Source organism: Bos mutus, chromosome X (genome assembly GCF_027580195.1).
Source record: "Bos mutus isolate GX-2022 chromosome X, NWIPB_WYAK_1.1, whole genome shotgun sequence".
Taxonomy (NCBI): domain Eukaryota; kingdom Metazoa; phylum Chordata; class Mammalia; order Artiodactyla; family Bovidae; genus Bos; species Bos mutus.
In genome coordinates this window covers 48267156-48285979 of record NC_091646.1, presented here as the reverse complement: position 1 = coordinate 48285979, position 18824 = coordinate 48267156, and the positions used below count along the sequence as shown (strand labels likewise).

The following is an 18824-nucleotide window of genomic DNA, read 5'->3' as shown; positions in this document are numbered from 1 at the left end:
TGGGGGTGGAGTGTGGGGAGGATGTTCTGGAGCTCAGCAGATGGATCCCAGGAGTACAATGACTTACCAGCCCCCTTGTGATTGTTGCCAAAACGCCTTCCTGTTTTCAAAAGTGTTTTGCCCCCTGCTCTTTTGTTTTGCTGTGCTAGGAGACTGCAGTTCCTTATGATGCCTGGTTTTGCTAGGGACCAAAATCTGCTATTTCAAGGAAATGCAGCTGTTTGCTTTGGTGGGTGACTTGAGAGAGGGAATGTTTCCACCCTCTCTCCCCAACCTCCTTGTTACCCCACCCCAACTTGAACTCCACTGGTTGGCTCATCATCTTACAAAGCATTGATTTTAAAAACTCACTATTTGCTTTTGATTGTTTGGCTGGGGTTGCAACAAAGTCATTGATAGATCTCATTTTAAGCTATCATCCTGTCCACTCTTTTCGGTCAGCCTTCCAGAACTGATTGCCTCTTTCCCCAAATGAAACTGCACAGCCAGACAGCGAGGCTTTCTCAAGTTCCACTGTTTGCTAGGGCAGAAAACACGCAGAGCTGCCTGGGCTTCAAGCTAGGCCAGCTCTGCTCCAAGACTGTTAGTTTTCTTGCCAGCCTGTCATTAGGTGCAAGATTTAATTTCATCACTGCTGCCTAGGCGGCTATCCCTGAGTGGATACTTCCTGGTACTGATGTCACTGCATTTTGTGATCTATGCTGAAAGGGACCAGCCCAGCTCAGCCCAGCTGATGTCTTCTGTGATACAGGACACCATCTTTCTCTACCCCTCCCAGCTTTTGGAAGAAAGGTCATTGGTTCTCTCTCACCGTCCTGGACCCAGCTGCAGGCAATAGACACAAATTAATATGCGTTCCCTCCCCAAGTCCAGTGCACCAGTATGCAAACTCTTGGACCCCATATGGGGATGCTTTCCAGGCTGGTAAGCCATTGTTTTCTTCTCATTCAAAAAAGGTGAATAATTTCTCTGTTGCTAAAATGATTTTTCTGTCACTTCTGCTCTATCTGTCCCCTTTGTGGTGCTCTCTCTGCTTCTTACCGGGATCTCCATCTTTCAGTTTACTCTCCACTGCCCTAGGGCTTGTCAACCTGAACAGATATTGTGCATTGCACTGTTAGTGGAATACGTGACATGCCTTTGGTACTTACATTGCTAGCCCAGGTAATGTAACTGCAATTGTCAAACCAGAAGTTCTTCACGTTTATTAGTTGTCTTTCTTTCCTTCTTAAGTTGACATTAAACCAACTAGTAAGTTTCCTAGTTCAGTGACAAATTAGTCAGTGGAGCAGCTGGAACTCTCAGGGAGTTACACAAGGCTTCTTCTGATTTCTGGGAGAAGTTTTAGAAGAACCAAGAACAACCCCAGGCTCAGCCTGGTCACCTAGGACTAAAGAATGTACAGCAGGTCAGGGGTCTTCATTGAAATAATCTTTTGCCCAAGATAACTAGAGAAACCCAGGAAGCTGGCTCATCAGATTTTTTGTACTCCTCTTTTTACCAGCTCTTTGGCTATTACTATTTATTTGAACTTAAGACAAAAGGGTTTTCCTAGCACGGAGTTCACACATCTACCCCAGCTCCATCACCATCTATCTCCAAGTTTTCAAGATCTGATTTGCTTTTTTTCCAGTCCTGTGGACATTGCCAAAAAGAACCCAGCTTTCTATAAAACCGGGCAACCAGATAGATTATTTTTATTTACTTTTTTTATTTTGGAAAGCTGGTCTTCAACACCTTCCTGTAAGGCTGATAGTTTTGTCAGGGGTCCTTCAGCACTCATCAACCATTCTTTTCAGTGATATTTGTGCTTCTTTTCATGCTCCACTTGACACACTCGAGAAATAGCAGAAGAGCTTTTGAGAGAAGTCTAGGCTGTGAGTCAAAAGCCAAGCCTGCATCTGGAGCTTTAATCTAGGGAGTTACACATTGTATAGGGGTTCCTAGGATCTATCTACTGGGTTGCAGTACTAAAATGTGGGAGTAGCAGTGAAAAAAAAGTGGTTTGGCCTAACAGAAAGCATCCCCAGTCTGTACATTTTTGATTATCTCCTCTTTTTAGTATTCAGTTCATATTTCAGTTGGTTTTTGAGGTCTCTTACTTAGTGATGTTTTTTTTTTCCCCAAGTTGTCAAGAAAGCACTTCCTCTGGTGGTAGTGGGGGTGTGGAATATCACTCTCACCCTCCTCCTTGGGATGAGAGAATTAGTGGTGGGAAGAAGGCTGGGCATGATCTGACCAGAATGCCTTTGAAGGGAGACTTTTCTGTTTTCAAAAGTGCTAGTGGTGGGGAACAATAACAGTTGGTATGAGTTTGCACCTAGGAAAATAGCGTTTGGGACCCAATTGGAGAGAATTCACATGAAAAGGTTCAGGCAATAATGCTGTTGAGCCCAAATGGTGCTGTCAAAACATTACAGGTAGTCACTGCAGGATAGTACAGAAGGTGTTAGAGAGTAGTGTCATTTATTGAAATGTATCTGCTGATTTAGCTTTTGCTAATTAAATGGTCCCCACGATGTGTGTTTATGTAGGGACCAGTTGTGAGTTTTCTAGCAGCAGGAGTTTGGCCCTGTAGGAAGTGCCATTCCTAATGAGAGGGGATAAGCATGGAAGGGACTTGGGCATAATCTGTTCAGTTATGCTGGCCTCATCAAAATGGGAAGACTTGGAGTGATTAATAGATTTCTGTCTCTTTTTCACTACTATCCCCTAACTCTCTTGTGTTTCTTGGAAAAGGCAAGCATCAGGGTCATGATGAACAATTTTAGCACTTAAAGAACACTTTCTCTGTCTGCTCTTTGTTTTTCCTGCTACAACTCCCTGGCTGTCACTATTATCCTTTGTCACAAAAAAAGGGGGATTGGGAGGAAGAGAGAGGAAAAAGTACAAGGGATTCAAAGACTTTTCTTGGCCCCATTCTCTTGTCTTCCTGGTATTTCAGAAAGGTCATAAACAGCATCCAGGATGGTGGAAATGCACCCCACCCATGCCCAGTAGGCATACATCCCTTGCTGCTCCTCTTAAGGCCTTTCCTTATGATGCCTGGGAGTGTGTGTGTCTGTTTACATGTGTGTGTGTGTGTGTGTGTGTGTGTGTGTGTGTGTGTGTGGTGGCTGGTGGTTCACTAGAAGTTGGCAATCACTTTGGGCAGAAGGGACAGAATTTCAGGAAGCTGTAGCTAGCTGTATGCACTGCTCTTAAATTAATCAACTGAATTTAAAACATCACAAGGGCAAGACCATCTTAAAAAAAAAAAAGTTCTCAGTCCCTAACACAATGCTGGGCACACAGCCAACACTAGTTGATTTCACAAGGGAAGTGGTTGAGTTTTGTGTAATGAGGTCATCTTAGAAAATCGTTGAACTGCTCTGCAAGTCTACTTCCACATCTGCAAAGTCGTTTTACCTCCCAGGGCTATTGTAAAGATGAAATAAGACAATGACTTTATCAAGGACACTTTTCAGTTTTGTGCTGTTATCTCCATTTTCATTCTCTCATTCTCTCTATTCTAGGCATTGTAACCTAAGTAAGAAGATTATATGTGCAGGCTGGAAAAGTTTGACTTTGGCAATTTTTTTAAATAAAGTTTTTCTTTCTAAGAGAACCTCATCGGGTCAAATTGGTTGAGTAGAATGGAATGCCCATGAGATGCAACAAAAGCCAAGCTAGAAGAGGATCCAGTTTTCTGCAGCAGGGGATTGGGGGCTAGAGGGAAGAGAGTGAGAATGAAATTATTTGAAGGCTGATCTCTTTGGAGCTTGAAGCAAACATTTAAAAAACACATCTCAGAAAGATCCTTCAAACTTGTCAGTGCTACAGTCCTCATATGCTAGTATTTTAGTTTCCACCATCAATTTTAACCTTTAAACCTTTTTACCTTATCCTTGTCAATGTTGGAACACCAAGAATTGTCCTCATATATCAGATTAATTTAAATATAAGGCTTTCCTCACTTTATTCTTCCATTGCCACTCAGCATTATTTCAGTAGCATGACTGAAATCTTAAAGATTAATAAAAAATCTCCTTACCATTTTGATTCTTGCCTCAGTGATCCAAAGAGCTACCATGGCCCAAAGAGCTGGCTTCCTCCGCATAGCAATGGCCCAGAGAGGCTGCAAAGCAATGTAGTTGATACCCAGGGGAGCCTAGTGTTTTTTAGCAAAGGTTGGATCAAAAATACTGAGGACGGTCGCTAGATGTCCCTCTTGTGTCTCTAAAGAGGCTGAAAAGGCGGGGCTCACTTCAGGATTGAAGTAAAGGGAACCGAAGACTGAGAGAACTTTCTTTTTGTTTTCATTATCTACACCCAGAACTGTTTTTATTCAATTAATAAATTCCTGATCGTGAAGGTGTTTTCGGCTACTCACTTAGTAGCATTGTTGGAGTGCGATGATCAAGTGTGTATATTAGCAAACATTTTTGGAGTATAATGATAACCAGCGTCTATTAGCAAAAAATACATTCTGAGAGCAAACGGCGGCGGCGGCGGCATTAGGGCTATCTGTAGAAGTAGACTAGGGGAATGGAAGAACTATTTTTTGGAGGGGAGGTGTCACTATCACTTTGAGCTTGCGGGTGATGAGAAGGAAGGAAAGCAGAGGCACACGGCCCAGCCTCCCTGGCACCTGGTTTTCATAAAAGCGGTTTAGTATAGCTGGGAGTACTTCGGCTGCTGTACTTGGAAAGGCGGGGAGCATTGAGTGTGAACAGCGAGCAGGACCCAGGGAACCCCGTGTGATCTCTGTAGCGAAGCGAGCACATTTGTCTTTGCAAATGCAGAACATGTCTTTACAATGTGATTGCAATTACAAAGGTAATGACATTGTACATGGATTGAATTCTCTTATTTATCTTTTAAAGACAACAGACTATAGACATTCTATTAGCATTCCCCAAGGTAAGAGGTCCTCAGCCCTCTTATCTTGTTGTGTGCATCTTTTCAGATGCCACAGCAATGATAATCATTTTACCTGAGTAATTCTTCCATTTCTTGTTACCTGGGGGATTGTTAATGGCCGAGACTACTTCTCAGACTCTTTGCTCCCGCTCAGTCAAGCCGTGGAGGCGCCAGTTTACTTTTATTGATCAGTGGGTTCCTGACAGCCTTCGCCACAAGGAAGCAGCATCATCCTTTTTTGACTTAAAGGAGAACAGATCGCCTTAAAGTTTACAGCTAAAGCTTCTAAGCATATCATGCAAATATTTTAGCATGCTGCTAATTGTTCTGTTTAAATAGTCCAAGCAATATTTTAGAACGCTGCCAAACGCCGAACTCATATCCCGTGATCAGATAGCAACCCATTTCAAATGCCTTTTAGGCCGTTTTAATTAGACCAAGATGCACTTCATTCCCACTCACTGACATCAAAGGTAAATAACTGTGATAAATCAAATGGAGCCCTTCTTTGCGGAGCCTGTGAGGTGCATCCGCGTTGCCTGCCATGTTGTCACTCTCCTCCGGCAGGCAGGGTCTGCAGAAAAGCAGGCGGGCCACGCGGTTCCCTCGAGTCACAACTCTGTTGTTCACCTGCACCTCTAAATGACCAAATTAAATGATATTCATTGCAGATGCTTCGATTTTCTCCTGGATGTTCTGGGCTGAATTGCATCCTAATATTAGAGAGTAAAACGACCCCCACGCGGAAAGCGGATCAAGCTCTCTGCGCCCTCCCCTTGGTCTCAGATGCACGTTGGGGCGGGGGAGGGGGGGGTCTCAACCTCAATCCCAGAATAATTCCTTTCTGAGGGAGAAAGCTGTCTTCTTCTTCCTCCTGCCAAAGTAAAGGCCGCTAAACTAGCTCCTCTTGGGAAAAGAAATATTTTTAAAAGCAGCTAGGCTGTTCTCTGCAAAAACATGGCAGTTTTGAGAAAACCTATTATGTGTTCAAATGCCTTTTCCCCTTGTTTAGTGTTTTTTAAAGGGCAAAAGTGAGTCTCATTTTAAGCACACAGGCTCGGGCCAGTGTCTCTGGGTTAATTATGAATTTGCTCACCCAAGACTCCCAAATATCCAAGACGATTCACTCAGAAGGCTGATGCACTCTTTCAAGAATTGTGATTTCAGAAGCCAGCCCTCTTCCACCCCCAATCTATGATGAAAAAAACCAAAACATCCCAACAGTTCAGAGAAGTACTTTTGATTCTTCCAGCCCGTGACCTTAATTAAGAGAATCAGGACGGGGCAGGGAGGAGTCCCCCTCTGTCCCCAGGGCGCCTTCAGTCCAGAAGGGAAGCCGAGTTTGATATCAACCCCGGCCACGCCGGCCTCCCGCTTCTCGGCACCGGCACACGCCAGCCACCGTCGCCACCACCGCCAGAGAAGCTGACAGCCCCCTGGGACTGAGGCACTGCAGGAAAGCTGGGGAGCCCCGCACATCCGCGCCGGCTCCAGCTGCCGGCGACCAACGTAGACTGCGCACCAGCTCCGCAGCTCCCGCTGGGCTCGCAGCTCTCCTAGCTTGGCGCGGTGCGGCGGCGTCCGCCCACCTGCTCTTCTCAAATGTACAGTTTATTTATAGAGAGCTAAATTCTCCAATGGTGTTGGGTGAGGGGCAACGAAATGTGTCCAGCCCTCTGGGTGGCTCAGTCCCTGCGCCACAGATCCCATTTGATTAACAGACAACAGACAAGAGCGAACCGAACCGGGTCAGGGACCCTGCTTGCGCCGGGGGTGGGGGTGGGGGCTCACAGGTCTGCTCGGGAAGGAGGATGGGGGTGACGGTCCGGGAGGATGGCTGCCGCGGCTCTTAGCTGAAGAGTCACTGGCCAAGAGCCGGATGAATGACCACGTCTGGGGCGCTTTCTCCTTCCCTTTCTTCCTTCCACTACCCGAGAAGAAGAAAAGAGAAACTGACAGACAAACCTAGGGCAAAGAGAAAAAGAGGGCGGGGGGAGGGGAGAGAAAGAATATGAATATGAATGTTATATTCAAAATATGAAGATATGTGAGGGAGATAAACACACCGAGAGAATCAAATCCTCATCTCTCCTGCAATCTCTACAAACACGAGAGGCGCGCAGTTCCTGGGGAGGCTCAGCTGCAGCTCCAGGACACCCCTCGACTTGCTCCACCCTGCCTTCTAACCCCTGCTGGGCTTGACTGGCCTCCTAGACTGCTGCCTCGGCTCGGCGGGCTAGGGTACCACTTGGTCCCGCCAGTGTGTAAGTTTCCGGTTGGCCCCGCCCCCTCCCGCGCATTGGCCCCGCCCCCAAGGCCGGGGCCAGCTGGGCTGAGCGCTGATTGGCCAGTGCCTGGCGTAGCCTGTCTCAGCAGCTCCGGCTCTCTCCTGCTCTCTCCAGACTCCACGGCCAGTAGTTTGCGGCATCGGCAGGAGCAGCAGCAGCAGTAGCGGCGGCGGCAGGCACAGAGAGGAGACTGACGAGCGGGCGCAGACGGCAGCACGGCTCCCTCGCACCATCCCTTGCTTGCCTGGGGGGCATTGGCACCCGCGTCCCTAGCCCGGCGCAGACCCTTGGCGCGTTGCGCTCCGCGGCATTCCGGCTGAGCGGATTCATCCGAGATCCGAAACCTCCCACCCCTGCTCTCTCACACTCCCCACTTACACACCTCGCACCATACACTCACTATTCCTTTCTTTCACACATTCACCCACAGCCCAAGACAGAAGGAGAAAGCGAGATAGACCTCCCATGCCCGCGAGCGCCGGGGAGGGTGTGAGCTCAACGCTGCGCGGCCAGCGCCTCTCCAGGAGGATGGAATCAAGAAGCTCCCGCAAGTAAACTTCAGTGGCGACAAAACCGTCGACCGTGGCAGCTGCTGAGGCGGACCCCAGCGACATGCGATTGAGCTAGGAGGGCTTCCTCCCCTGGCAGCGGCGGCCCTCGGAGCGACACCCCAATCCAGACCGAGGGAGGAGGAGAAGCCCCTGGTACCAGCGGCGGCGGCCCCGCCTCTCCTGGCCGGTACTGTTTTTGCTTTCCCTCCCCTCCTCCCCACTCCCCCACCCCGCCCCCCGGCCATTGGAAAGACTGGACCTTTATTTTCTTGAGCAAATTTCCATCGGCCGGTTTTCACAGACTTGACGTGGAGCCTCGGGCTGCATTGGTAACTTTAATTTCTGAGACGCAGAAGTCCGCAGTCCAGCTGCTCAGTGGGGTGACTCCGTGTCCACCTCCGATCCTGGACACACGCGCCCCTCAAACCTTCTGAAGCCAACCACAGTGCAAGGGAGCAAGCTCTCGTCTCGGCAGCCTCTATCCCCTCCCCCGTCTTCTGCAGGCTGGAGGACTGCCTTCCCGCTCAGCCGGATACTCTGACGGCTGCGGCGCTTGACAGCAACTCAAACTCCCTCCTGCGACCCCTCTTTCTCCCCAACAGGCCTCGAAAAGGCCAGCGTGGCCCCCCAGGATCCCGGAGGGCGCGTTCCAGGCGGGTCCTGTCTCTGCGGTGAGCCAGGGGAACTCGGGGTAGATCCTTGCGCATGCCAGGTGCACAGACAGCGTGCTCACCAGCCCCACTGCCGGTGCGCCGCGGCGGGTCGGATAGTGCCTGAGAGGCTGTACCCGCACTGCACTCCCCGCCTTCGCCTCCAGTGCGGTCCGGACTCAGCAGCGCGTCGATCCGGCTTCTCAGACGCGGTTCCACCCGCAGCCCTGCGCCGCTTCTGCCAGTCGCGCCGGGCTAACTTTGAAGGGGGAAAACTGAATAGCCGGGCTGGAGGGAGGGGGCTCGGGGCCGCACGGCGCTCCCTCGGCCCCTCGGAGCCCCCGGGCCCCGCGAGAGCCCCCGCCGAGTCCGCCGCAACTTCAGCATTGGAGCCGGCGCGGGTTTCCCCCCCGCGCCGCCGGGCCGCCCTGGGCGGGACTCCTCCCGCGGCCTCCGGGGCCCCGGGGCGGGCGCAACAGGCGGCCCGAGTCGGCGGGAAGCTGGAGCGCCGGCGGCGTCGGTCTCGGAGGGGTGTGGAGAGGCGAGGCCAGGCAGAGCCCCGCGCAGCCATGGAGTCACTCCTGCTGCCGGTGCTGCTGCTGTTGGCTGTGCTATGGACACAGGCGGCCGCCCTCATTAACCTCAAGTATTCGGTAGAAGAGGAGCAGCGCGCCGGGACGGTGATCGCCAACGTGGCCAAGGACGCGCGGGAGGCGGGCTTTGCACTGGACCCACGGCAGGCCTCTGCCTTCCGTGTGGTGTCCAACTCGGCTCCGCACCTGGTGGACATCAACCCCAGCTCGGGCTTGTTGGTCACCAAGCAGAAGATTGACCGTGACCTGCTCTGCCGCCAGAGCCCCAAGTGCATCATCTCGCTCGAGGTCATGTCCAGCTCAATGGAGATTTGCGTAATTAAGGTGGAGATCAAGGACCTTAATGACAACGCTCCCAGCTTCCCGGCGGCACAGATTGAGTTGGAGATCTCAGAGGCGGCCAGCCCGGGCACGCGCATCCCGCTGGACAGCGCTTATGATCCGGACTCGGGCAGTTTCGGTGTGCAGACCTATGAGCTGACTCCAAACGAGCTATTTGGCCTGGAGATCAAGACCCGCGGCGACGGCTCACGCTTCGCCGAACTCGTGGTGGAGAAGAGTCTAGATCGCGAGACGCAGTCGCACTACAGCTTTCGCATCACTGCGCTCGACGGCGGCGACCCGCCGCACCTGGGCACGGTTGGCCTCAGCATCAAAGTGACCGACTCCAATGACAACAACCCAGTGTTTGGCGAGTCCACCTATTCAGTGAGCGTGCCAGAGAACTCACCTCCCAACACTCCCGTCATCCGTCTCAACGCTACAGACCCAGACGAAGGCACCAATGGCCAGGTGGTCTATTCATTTTACGGCTATGTCAATGACCGCACTAGAGAGCTCTTCCAGATCGACCCGCACAGCGGCCTGGTCACGGTCACCGGTGCCCTAGACTATGAAGAAGGCCATGTTTATGAACTGGACGTGCAGGCCAAGGACCTGGGGCCCAACTCCATCCCGGCACACTGCAAGGTCACCGTCAGCGTTCTGGACACCAACGACAACCCGCCGGTCATCAACCTGCTGTCGGTAAACAGCGAGCTGGTGGAGGTGAGCGAGAGCGCCCCCCCGGGCTACGTAATTGCACTGGTGCGGGTGTCTGATCGAGACTCTGGCCTCAATGGGCGCGTGCAGTGCCGTTTGCTGGGCAACGTGCCCTTTCGGCTGCAGGAGTATGAGAGCTTCTCCACTATCCTGGTGGATGGACGCCTGGACCGCGAGCAGCATGACCAGTACAACCTCACCATCCAGGCGCGCGACGGTGGCGTGCCCATGCTGCAGAGTGCCAAGTCCTTTACCGTGCGCATCACGGACGAGAACGACAACCACCCGCACTTCTCCAAGCCCTACTACCAGGTCATTGTGCAGGAAAACAACACACCCGGTGCCTATCTGCTCTCGGTGTCGGCCCGAGACCCCGACTTGGGTCTCAATGGCAGTGTTTCCTATCAGATCGTGCCGTCACAGGTGCGAGACATGCCTGTCTTCACCTATGTCTCCATCAACCCCAACTCGGGTGATATCTATGCGCTGCGATCCTTCAACCATGAGCAGACCAAGGCATTTGAATTCAAGGTGCTGGCCAAGGACGGCGGCCTGCCCTCGCTGCAGAGCAATGCCACTGTTCGGGTCATCATCCTCGACGTCAATGATAATACCCCAGTCATCACCGCCCCACCGCTGATCAACGGCACCGCGGAAGTCTACATCCCCCGCAACTCAGGCATAGGCTACCTGGTGACCGTTGTCAAAGCAGATGACTACGACGAGGGGGAGAACGGCCGGGTCACCTATGACATGACAGAGGGGGACCGCGGTTTCTTTGAAATAGACCAGATCAATGGCGAGGTCAGAACCACTCGCACCTTCAGTGAGAGCTCCAAGGCTTCCTATGAGCTTATTGTGGTGGCCCACGACCACGGCAAGACGTCTCTTTCCGCCTCTGCGCTAGTTCTAATCTACCTGTCCCCTGCTCTCGACGCCCAAGAGTCGATGGGCTCGGTGAACTTGTCCCTGATTTTCATTATCGCCCTGGGCTCCATTGCTGGCATCCTCTTTGTCACTATGATCTTCGTGGCGATCAAGTGCAAGAGAGACAACAAAGAGATCCGGACCTACAACTGCAGGTAGAGCCAACTTTTTCTTTCTTTCCCTCTTTGTCTTGGGAGAATAAGGTGTATCTGTGTCTCTGTGTGAAAATCCCAATGCTTTTGTTTCCTATGTAAATGCATGCATCCTACTTACAGCAGCTCCTTTTTGTGGGGAGGGGGAATTTGTGTTAGCCCCAGTTGATCAATTCTTTTGATCTGACAATTTGCTGGAAGACAACCATTTAGTGTTCCAATGGATTCTGTCACATAATGGTGATGAGCAGAAAAGCAATTATCATTTTAAAATTTGCACAGCTGTCTCCATGAAGTTATGGCAGGAAAAAAATTAATGAGAAAGAGAGATTTTGAGAGAGACTTGAGAGAAAGAGAGGTTGATTTTTGGCAAAACCTTGAAGTACTACAACTTGATTTGGGGGCTGTAGAGTTTTTCGGACAAGTACTGAAAGGAAAGGGAGTGCTGGCAGCTGCCCTGTCCTGTGTAGAGAGAAACTCTGAAGCGAGCCTGTGAGTGGAATCTTAGAAAACCTTAGAGTGGGAGGAAGAGAGAACAGGAGTATGTGGGGAAGCAGGTGATAAGAGTTTTTTAGTGTGTTCTTGGCTTGTTTTATATCCAGTCCTCAAACATCTTGCTATGTGAAGTGAAATTCTACCAGTCATCTATATGTTTTCAAATGTCTGGTTGTTGGGTAGACACCAAACATCCCAATGAAGGACAGGACTTTTGCATCCAGATGTTTCACTAAAAATAGCAATCTTCTGGAGTTGATGGTTCTTTCCTCTAATATGGAACTCTGTTGTGGTACTAAGAGCTGGTCCCTACCAGTGGATGTCACTATGGGCTATTTTGTTACAGTTTCCCTTGCAATGTGTGCAGGGTACGTGTGTGGTATGAGTAAGAGAGAGAGAGAGGGGTGGGGGAAGGAGGATGGGGGAGGGGAAGGTAAAGACAGAGGGAGAAGAAATTTGGAAACTGGAATAACACATAGTAATTAAAAAAAAAAAAAGTTTCCTGATCAGCACTTTGGAGGGTCTTGCTGACCCTCGCTTACAATATCCAATTTAGGATAGTACATGGAATTTTTTCCAGCAGTGTCTCATCGAAACGGTTGAAAAAAAAAGTTGTTTCTTTAGTTTGCTGATAATGAATGATGCTGCTATTTCAATGAAGGTGTGTGTTTGTGTGCTTTCAACACACCTACACATCCAGTGTGTCTTTTGTGCCATCTGTGCTTGCATGTTAACCAGTCAAAATATGTTCCTGTAGGTCTGATTTGTATTTGACATCAACTGAAATGCACACTTCTGTGAATCAGAGCCCCCTGAATATGTAACAGTCATGCAATTATTGTTTCCCTTTTACTATTCTCTGCATTACACAAGTTAGTAGACAAATGCTAACCACACATGAATATCAATCAGGTACCATAAAAGAGCAGCTGCAATGCCTCATAAATGCTTTAATCCTGTTACAAGTGAAATGGCCATGACTTTTCTTTCCTTCAGCTCCGAGTCATTTCAGATGGGAGAAATGGAAATTAATATTGCTCTTACCTTTGAAACCTGTGACTGCCAGTGACAATTTTTATAGGAGAAAAATGTGGGGGTCTACAAAATTTTATTTATATGGAGATAATGATAGAGGGGACTCTTTTAAAGCCATTTCCTCAGCATAAAGTAAACGCATAAGACCCTTTCTTGATGAAAAAGAAATCAGCTTGAAATAAAGATATTGAAGGCTGTGCCACCTCTTGGTGATGTATGACTTGAAGTGAGAGCTCTTTCTGAGAGCTTGCCAGGGAGATCATTAAACAGGGAGGAGAGCGTTTGAATTGGCGGGGTTGGGGGCGGTGGCAAGCAAATCTCAGTGCTCTCCAACTTCACTCATATGTGTATTTTGTAAAGAGCTCTGTTTCCTGTGCTGGTTTGGGATTAATGAAGTACAGTTTAATTAAATAATTGATCAATACAGAAAGGGGTCGCAATGAATGCTTCAGCTGAATAATTGGACCGGGCATTGCCAAACTTACCCATCGTGGGTAAATGAAATGATTAGAACTATCCAGTGATTTTAAACAGATTAGAAAAGAAAATCAACCCCAGTCCTGGGGTCTTTGGGATTCTATCTGCTCCCAAGCCCTGGTAGCATCAGCTTGCCCTCTCTGCAAGTCTGCCTGAGCACAGAGTGTAAGGGTGAGGGTGACACAACTGCACAGGTGTAGGAAGATCCTGGGGACAGAGCAAGAATGGGCCTCTGGAGATATGCAATCTTCCCATCTGCTCAGACTTTTTAGAAACGTAAAGTTCAAGAGCTTATCTTTCCAGGTATTAAGCAGAGATTTCTTGTTCTCAGCCTCTGCAGAGCCTCTTCCTGAAATGAATTCATTTATGAGACTTGCGAGATGATCTGCACTTGCTGCTTGAATTGGGCTCCCTTTTTGTACTCAGACAATTAGCTTTGTCGAGCGAGAATACAGGCACAGTCTTTTCCCTTGTAAAGATAAACCTGTATTATTTATTAACCCAATTGTTTTCCTGATTATTGCTCAGAAATGGAATTTACAGACAATAAGCTGAATCATTATATGCAAAGTAATAAATGACTTTGAGAATCTGGCTACATTTAAATGTATTTTTTTGGACAACTTTCTTAATGCTTAGTGTCTTTGGTGCACATTGCTGGGTCTCTGTCAGTGTTAATTAAATTGAGCTCTTTATGTTCCAGTTGCAGCACAGCTGCTTGTAGGTACACCTGAATCGAGAAGGATGCTGAATGCACTAACCTTTAAATTCCTTTGCAGTAATTGTTTAACCATCACTTGTCTCCTCGGCTGTTTTATAAAAGGACAAAACAGCAAGTGTCTGCATTGCATCTCGGTTTCTCCCATTAGCGAGGAGCAAGACAAAAAGGCTGAGGAGAAAGTGAGCCTAAGGGGAAAGAGGTAAAAAGGCTTTTCCCCCTCATTCAAATGGGTTTGGCTATCACATTTCTCGAGGAGATGCGGGGGTGGGGTGGGGAGTTGAAGGGAGCAGGGCTAGGGCAGGGGGAAGGAGGGTATGAAGGAGAGGAGCTGAGGATTTGTCAAAGGAAAGGGTCTGACGTGCTCCAGTCGAAAACTGATCAGGTCAGTTATCAAGGAACCTGACTTGAGGTTGTTTGTCACATGGCAGTTGCCTGGAGGAACTGGAAAGGGGATTAGGTTTTATTTCCTTCCTGTCATCTTCTGATAAATTAGGACTTGCTGCTTATTTCACCCAGGAGTTCCTTTGGGTTCCAGGGAAGCTCCAGACTTGAGCATTTTCATGCTTTCTCTCCCATAGGCTCAACTTCCCCTGTCTCCACACCCTTGTTAAGTGGCCAGTCACAAGGAGAAATTCCAAATCCAAACTTTTGAGGAGGAAGGGGTAGCGAGAGGTTACTATGCTTAATATAAAAACGTTATGGCCCTCAGCTTGTTTTCGCATGTAAAAAGCACAGGGAGAAACCCGATGATGCGATGTGCCAGAATAAGAAGCTGGAGCAGAGATGGGGTGCAACCCTCTGGGGTGCTTGATGTTTATTAACTGATGCATGGTTTGGGAGGGCGTTAGCGATACATGCTGCCTTTTCTATCACATAGAATCGCTGAATACTCCTATGGTCATCAAAAGAAATCAAGCAAGAAGAAAAAAATCAGTAAGAATGACATCCGCCTGGTACCCCGGGATGTGGAGGAGACAGACAAGATGAATGTTGTCAGTTGCTCCTCCCTGACCTCCTCTCTCAACTATTTCGACTACCACCAGCAGACCCTTCCTCTGGGCTGCCGCCGCTCTGAGAGCACTTTCCTGAACGTGGAGAACCAGAATACCCGCAATACCAGCGCCAACCACATCTACCATCACTCTTTCAACAGCCAGGGCCCCCAGCAACCAGACCTGATCATCAATGGCATGCCTCTGCCCGAGGTGAGTGTAGCTAAGCGGCTCTGTGAGATCCTCCCTGGCCTCTATCCCCTGCTGCTCCCCTGATTCCATTATCCTCTATGGTGACACATTCCCTGGCAGGGTGGGGAGAACTTCTCTGCCTATGTCCATTTTTGAAGTCAAGGTTTGCTACCTGTGCTTCTCAGGGCAAAGTGTAACCCTATATATATATATATATATATATATATAATTTTAAAATTTTACTTATTTTAATTGGAGGCTAATTACTTTACAATACTGTAGTTTTTTTTTTTTGCCATACATTGACATGAATCAGCCATGGGTATACATGTGTTCCCTATCCTGAACCACCCTCCCACCTCCCTCCCCATCCCATCCCTCAGGGTCATCCCAGTGCACCAGCCCTGAGCATCTTGTCTCATGCATTGAACCTGGACTGGTGATCTATTTCACATATGATAATATACATGTTTCAATGCTATTCTCTCAAATCATCACACCCTCACCTTCTCCCACAGAGTCCAAAAGTCTGTTATTTACATCTGTGTCTCTTTTGCTGTCTTGCATATAGGGTCATCATTACCATCTTTCTAAATTCCATATATATGCTTTAATATACTGTATTTGTGTTTTTCTTTCTGACTTACTTCACTTTGTATAATAGGCTCCAGTTTCATCCACCTCATTAAGACTGATTCAAATGTATTCTTTTTAATAGCTGAGTAATATTCCACTGTGTATATGTACCACATCTTTCTTATCCATTTGTCTGCCGATGGACATCCAGGTTGTTTCCATGTCCTGGCTATTGTAAACAGTGCTGTGATGAACATTGGGGTACATGTGTCTCTTTCAATTCTGGTTTCTTCTGTGTGTATGCCCAGCAGCAGGATTGCTGGGTCATATGGTAGTTCTGGGCTTCCCTGGTGGCTCAGAGTTTTAAGGTCTCTCCACACTGTTGTCCATAGTGGCTGTACTAGTTTGGATTCCCACCAGCAGTGTAAGAGGGTTCCCTTTTCTCCACACCCTCTCCAGCATTTATTGTTTGTAGCCTTTTTGATAGCAGCCATTCTGACCTGTGTGAGGTGGTACCTCATTGTGGTTTTGATTTGCAGTTCTCTGATAATGAGTGATGTTTAGCATCTTTTCATGTGTTTGTTAGCCATCTGTATGTCTTCTTTGGAGAAATGTCTGTTTAGTTCTTTGGCCCATTTTTTGATTGGTAACCTAAAATATTGGTCCTTTGTAGGGATAGATGTTGGGAGTGGGAGTTTAAGGTCTGAGCCTTTGGAATACCTGTGTGGCAGTCTAGCAAGATATAAATTCTACCACCTGTTGCAAATACAGCATGTTTGTCAGTCTGTGGTACCCGTATGCCAGCTAAAGCGGCTGAGTAATAATCAACAAGTAGTCTTAAAGGTAGATGAACCCTAGAATGCTTGAGGGTCAGTTTCCTAGTATGAGAGTGATTCAGCCTCCTAAAGCCTACTTTTGCTTTTTGTTTGGTCATATACATGCTTAGCTGTGGATATGGATGGGCTGGTTAAAGGGAGGCAAACAAAAAGAAAGTAAAAAAGCCACTTTGTTATTGCTTAATAGTTCTTATGGTGACATTTGACAAATGAGGATGTTGAAATTTTCACAAATAATTAAAATTTCAGGAATTAACTAAGCATCTGTGTTAGCTCTGTTTCTCTTTACCTGGAATGAATATTTTCAAATGGAAGTATTTTTTTACACAGTATGTGGTCTGATGTTTGCTGGCTCTTGAAATATTTCAGGGTAGTAGGGTAGTAATATGGATGAGGGTGAGTTGGTGGCTGGGTGGAAAGCTATAAATAACAGTTTTGAAGTTAATTTCATTTTTCTTTGAATTGCTTAAGTCCCTCTTTGGTTGGAAATTTGATGCACTTGCCCTCTTCCAGGCCACAAATGAAAGGAATACTATATACTTGGAGAGCACTTCACAAACGTCTTCTGTGATTCTTACAATCAGGTATTTTGATTGTCCTTCAGTAGATGATGAAATGGAGCTCCAGAGATGATAAGGGACTTGTTGAGACTCACAGAGCAGAGATATTGAGAGAGAGAGAGAGAGAGAGAGACGACCAAATTTCAGGACTCTATAACTCTGGCGAGTACAGTGCTATTTCAGTGACACCTTCTACACTTTCCTGGCTCAAAAATAATTTAGCCTGACATACCTGGGCTGGAATGCCTATAAAATGGCCTCACAGTATTTATATCAATTTCATAGGGAAAAGTGTTTTAGGACCACTTTTATCGACTGTTTTTCCTAGTTCCTGAAAAATACTTCTTATCAGTAATGAGGCCAAAAAGCAGTGCTTTTTAAATGAAAACCGGATCTTCTTCTAGCAATAGAAACTCCAATATTAAAGTGAAAGTGAAGTCACTCAGTCGTGTCCGACTCTTAGCGACCCCATGGACTGCAGCCTACTGGGCTTCTCGGTCCATGGGATTTTCCAGGCGAGAGTACTGGAGTGGGTTGCCATTGCCTTCTCCGATTGTCAGTCCATACATCTATAAATAAGGATTTACTGAAAATCCAGGATTATGCTAGGTAGGCTCAGTTATAATTATGAATGTCAGTGAATACTTACTAGGGACTAGACCATAGCGTTTGTAAAAAACTACTTGTGGACCACCAAGAGTTCAGCAATAGAGAGGGAGAGGTAGTACAATGTAGGGGAATCAGATAGACCATGATTTTGAATCTGAAAGACATGTCCTGCTATGGACTACCTCTGAGTCTCTGTTTCCTCATCTACAAAATGGATACATCTGTCATGCAAGGTTGATCCAAGGAATAATATCACATTATATAATGTAAGGGGTCTGAGACAGAGGTGCCCCCTGAATCATAGATCTGTTCACCAGATGATAATTGAAGAGTGACTACTGTAATGGCTTGTACACCTGAGTGTGACTCCATAGACACTTTACAACCAAAGAGGAATTTAAGCTGGTGTCTGTGTGAAGAAGGCCAACAATGTGGTGTGGTTAGAGTATTCATATTGGACTTTTAAACAAAGGAGGTAAAAGATGCCAAGGTTATGGGCTCAGGTGCTGACTGATGTTGCTTGTGGAGATAGACAAAAGAATTGAATCCTGAGGGCTTGGTGACTATGCAGTCAATTCAGGGTACTAGAGAGGTGTAAGCCTGGGTAACATAAGCCTGGGATGCTTCAAGGGGGCAGGAGATATTTGACTATGTCTGAATGGTTGACCTAAGATCTTGGTGTTTTTTCTGAGATTCTCCTATGGGTAAAATGAAACCAAATATTGCTTCGGTTGTTTAGAAAAGCCATTGAAAATTTGAATTCTAATCCCATCTCTTACTCACAAAACCAGATGTTTTCTTAGTTAACAAAATCATACAGATCTATTATCTAGGGCTAGTCAGGGCCAACACAGCACATATTAGGCACAGCGAGGTTAAGTGTGTGTTTCTAACATGTAGTCCTGGAGAGTTCATTTGACAAACCCATTCAGAAAGGGTAGAGACCCACTCATAGCATAGCATGAATCAGGCCATTTAACCTTTATCTGTCACAAAGTCCTGCATGGGGAAATTGACACTACTTCTTTTCTCCCCATAACAGAGACTGTTAACATGGACTCAGTAGAATACTTAGGTTCAGTGAAATCTATAGAAGACAAGGATGGCTGATTCATACAGTCAACTAATATTTGTTGTCTAGTCTTTGTAAGGTTCTGCTATAGGCATCCAGTGTTAGGGAAATGAAAAAGATGTTCTCTGATCTCAAAGAATGAACATTGTAATGAA

General features: G+C 47.5%; 1 protein-coding gene across 3 annotated transcripts in view; it reads left to right on the top strand.

The window, feature by feature from the left end:
• The first annotated feature begins 8960 nt into the window (after positions 1 to 8960).
• PCDH19 (protocadherin 19) overlaps positions 8961 to 18824 on the top strand; it is a 132066-nt gene continuing 122202 nt past the window's right edge. For 2 of the 3 annotated variants that reach the window (XM_070365869.1, XM_005888592.3), the window contains exons 1-2: positions 8961 to 11107; positions 14710 to 15037. In XM_070365869.1, the coding sequence (XP_070221970.1) occupies positions 8961 to 11107; positions 14710 to 15037 (2475 nt within the window). Of the gene's footprint in view, positions 11108 to 13890; positions 14032 to 14709; positions 15038 to 18824 lie in introns of all 3 variants that reach the window. The other variant, XM_070365870.1, reaches the window with a different exon arrangement.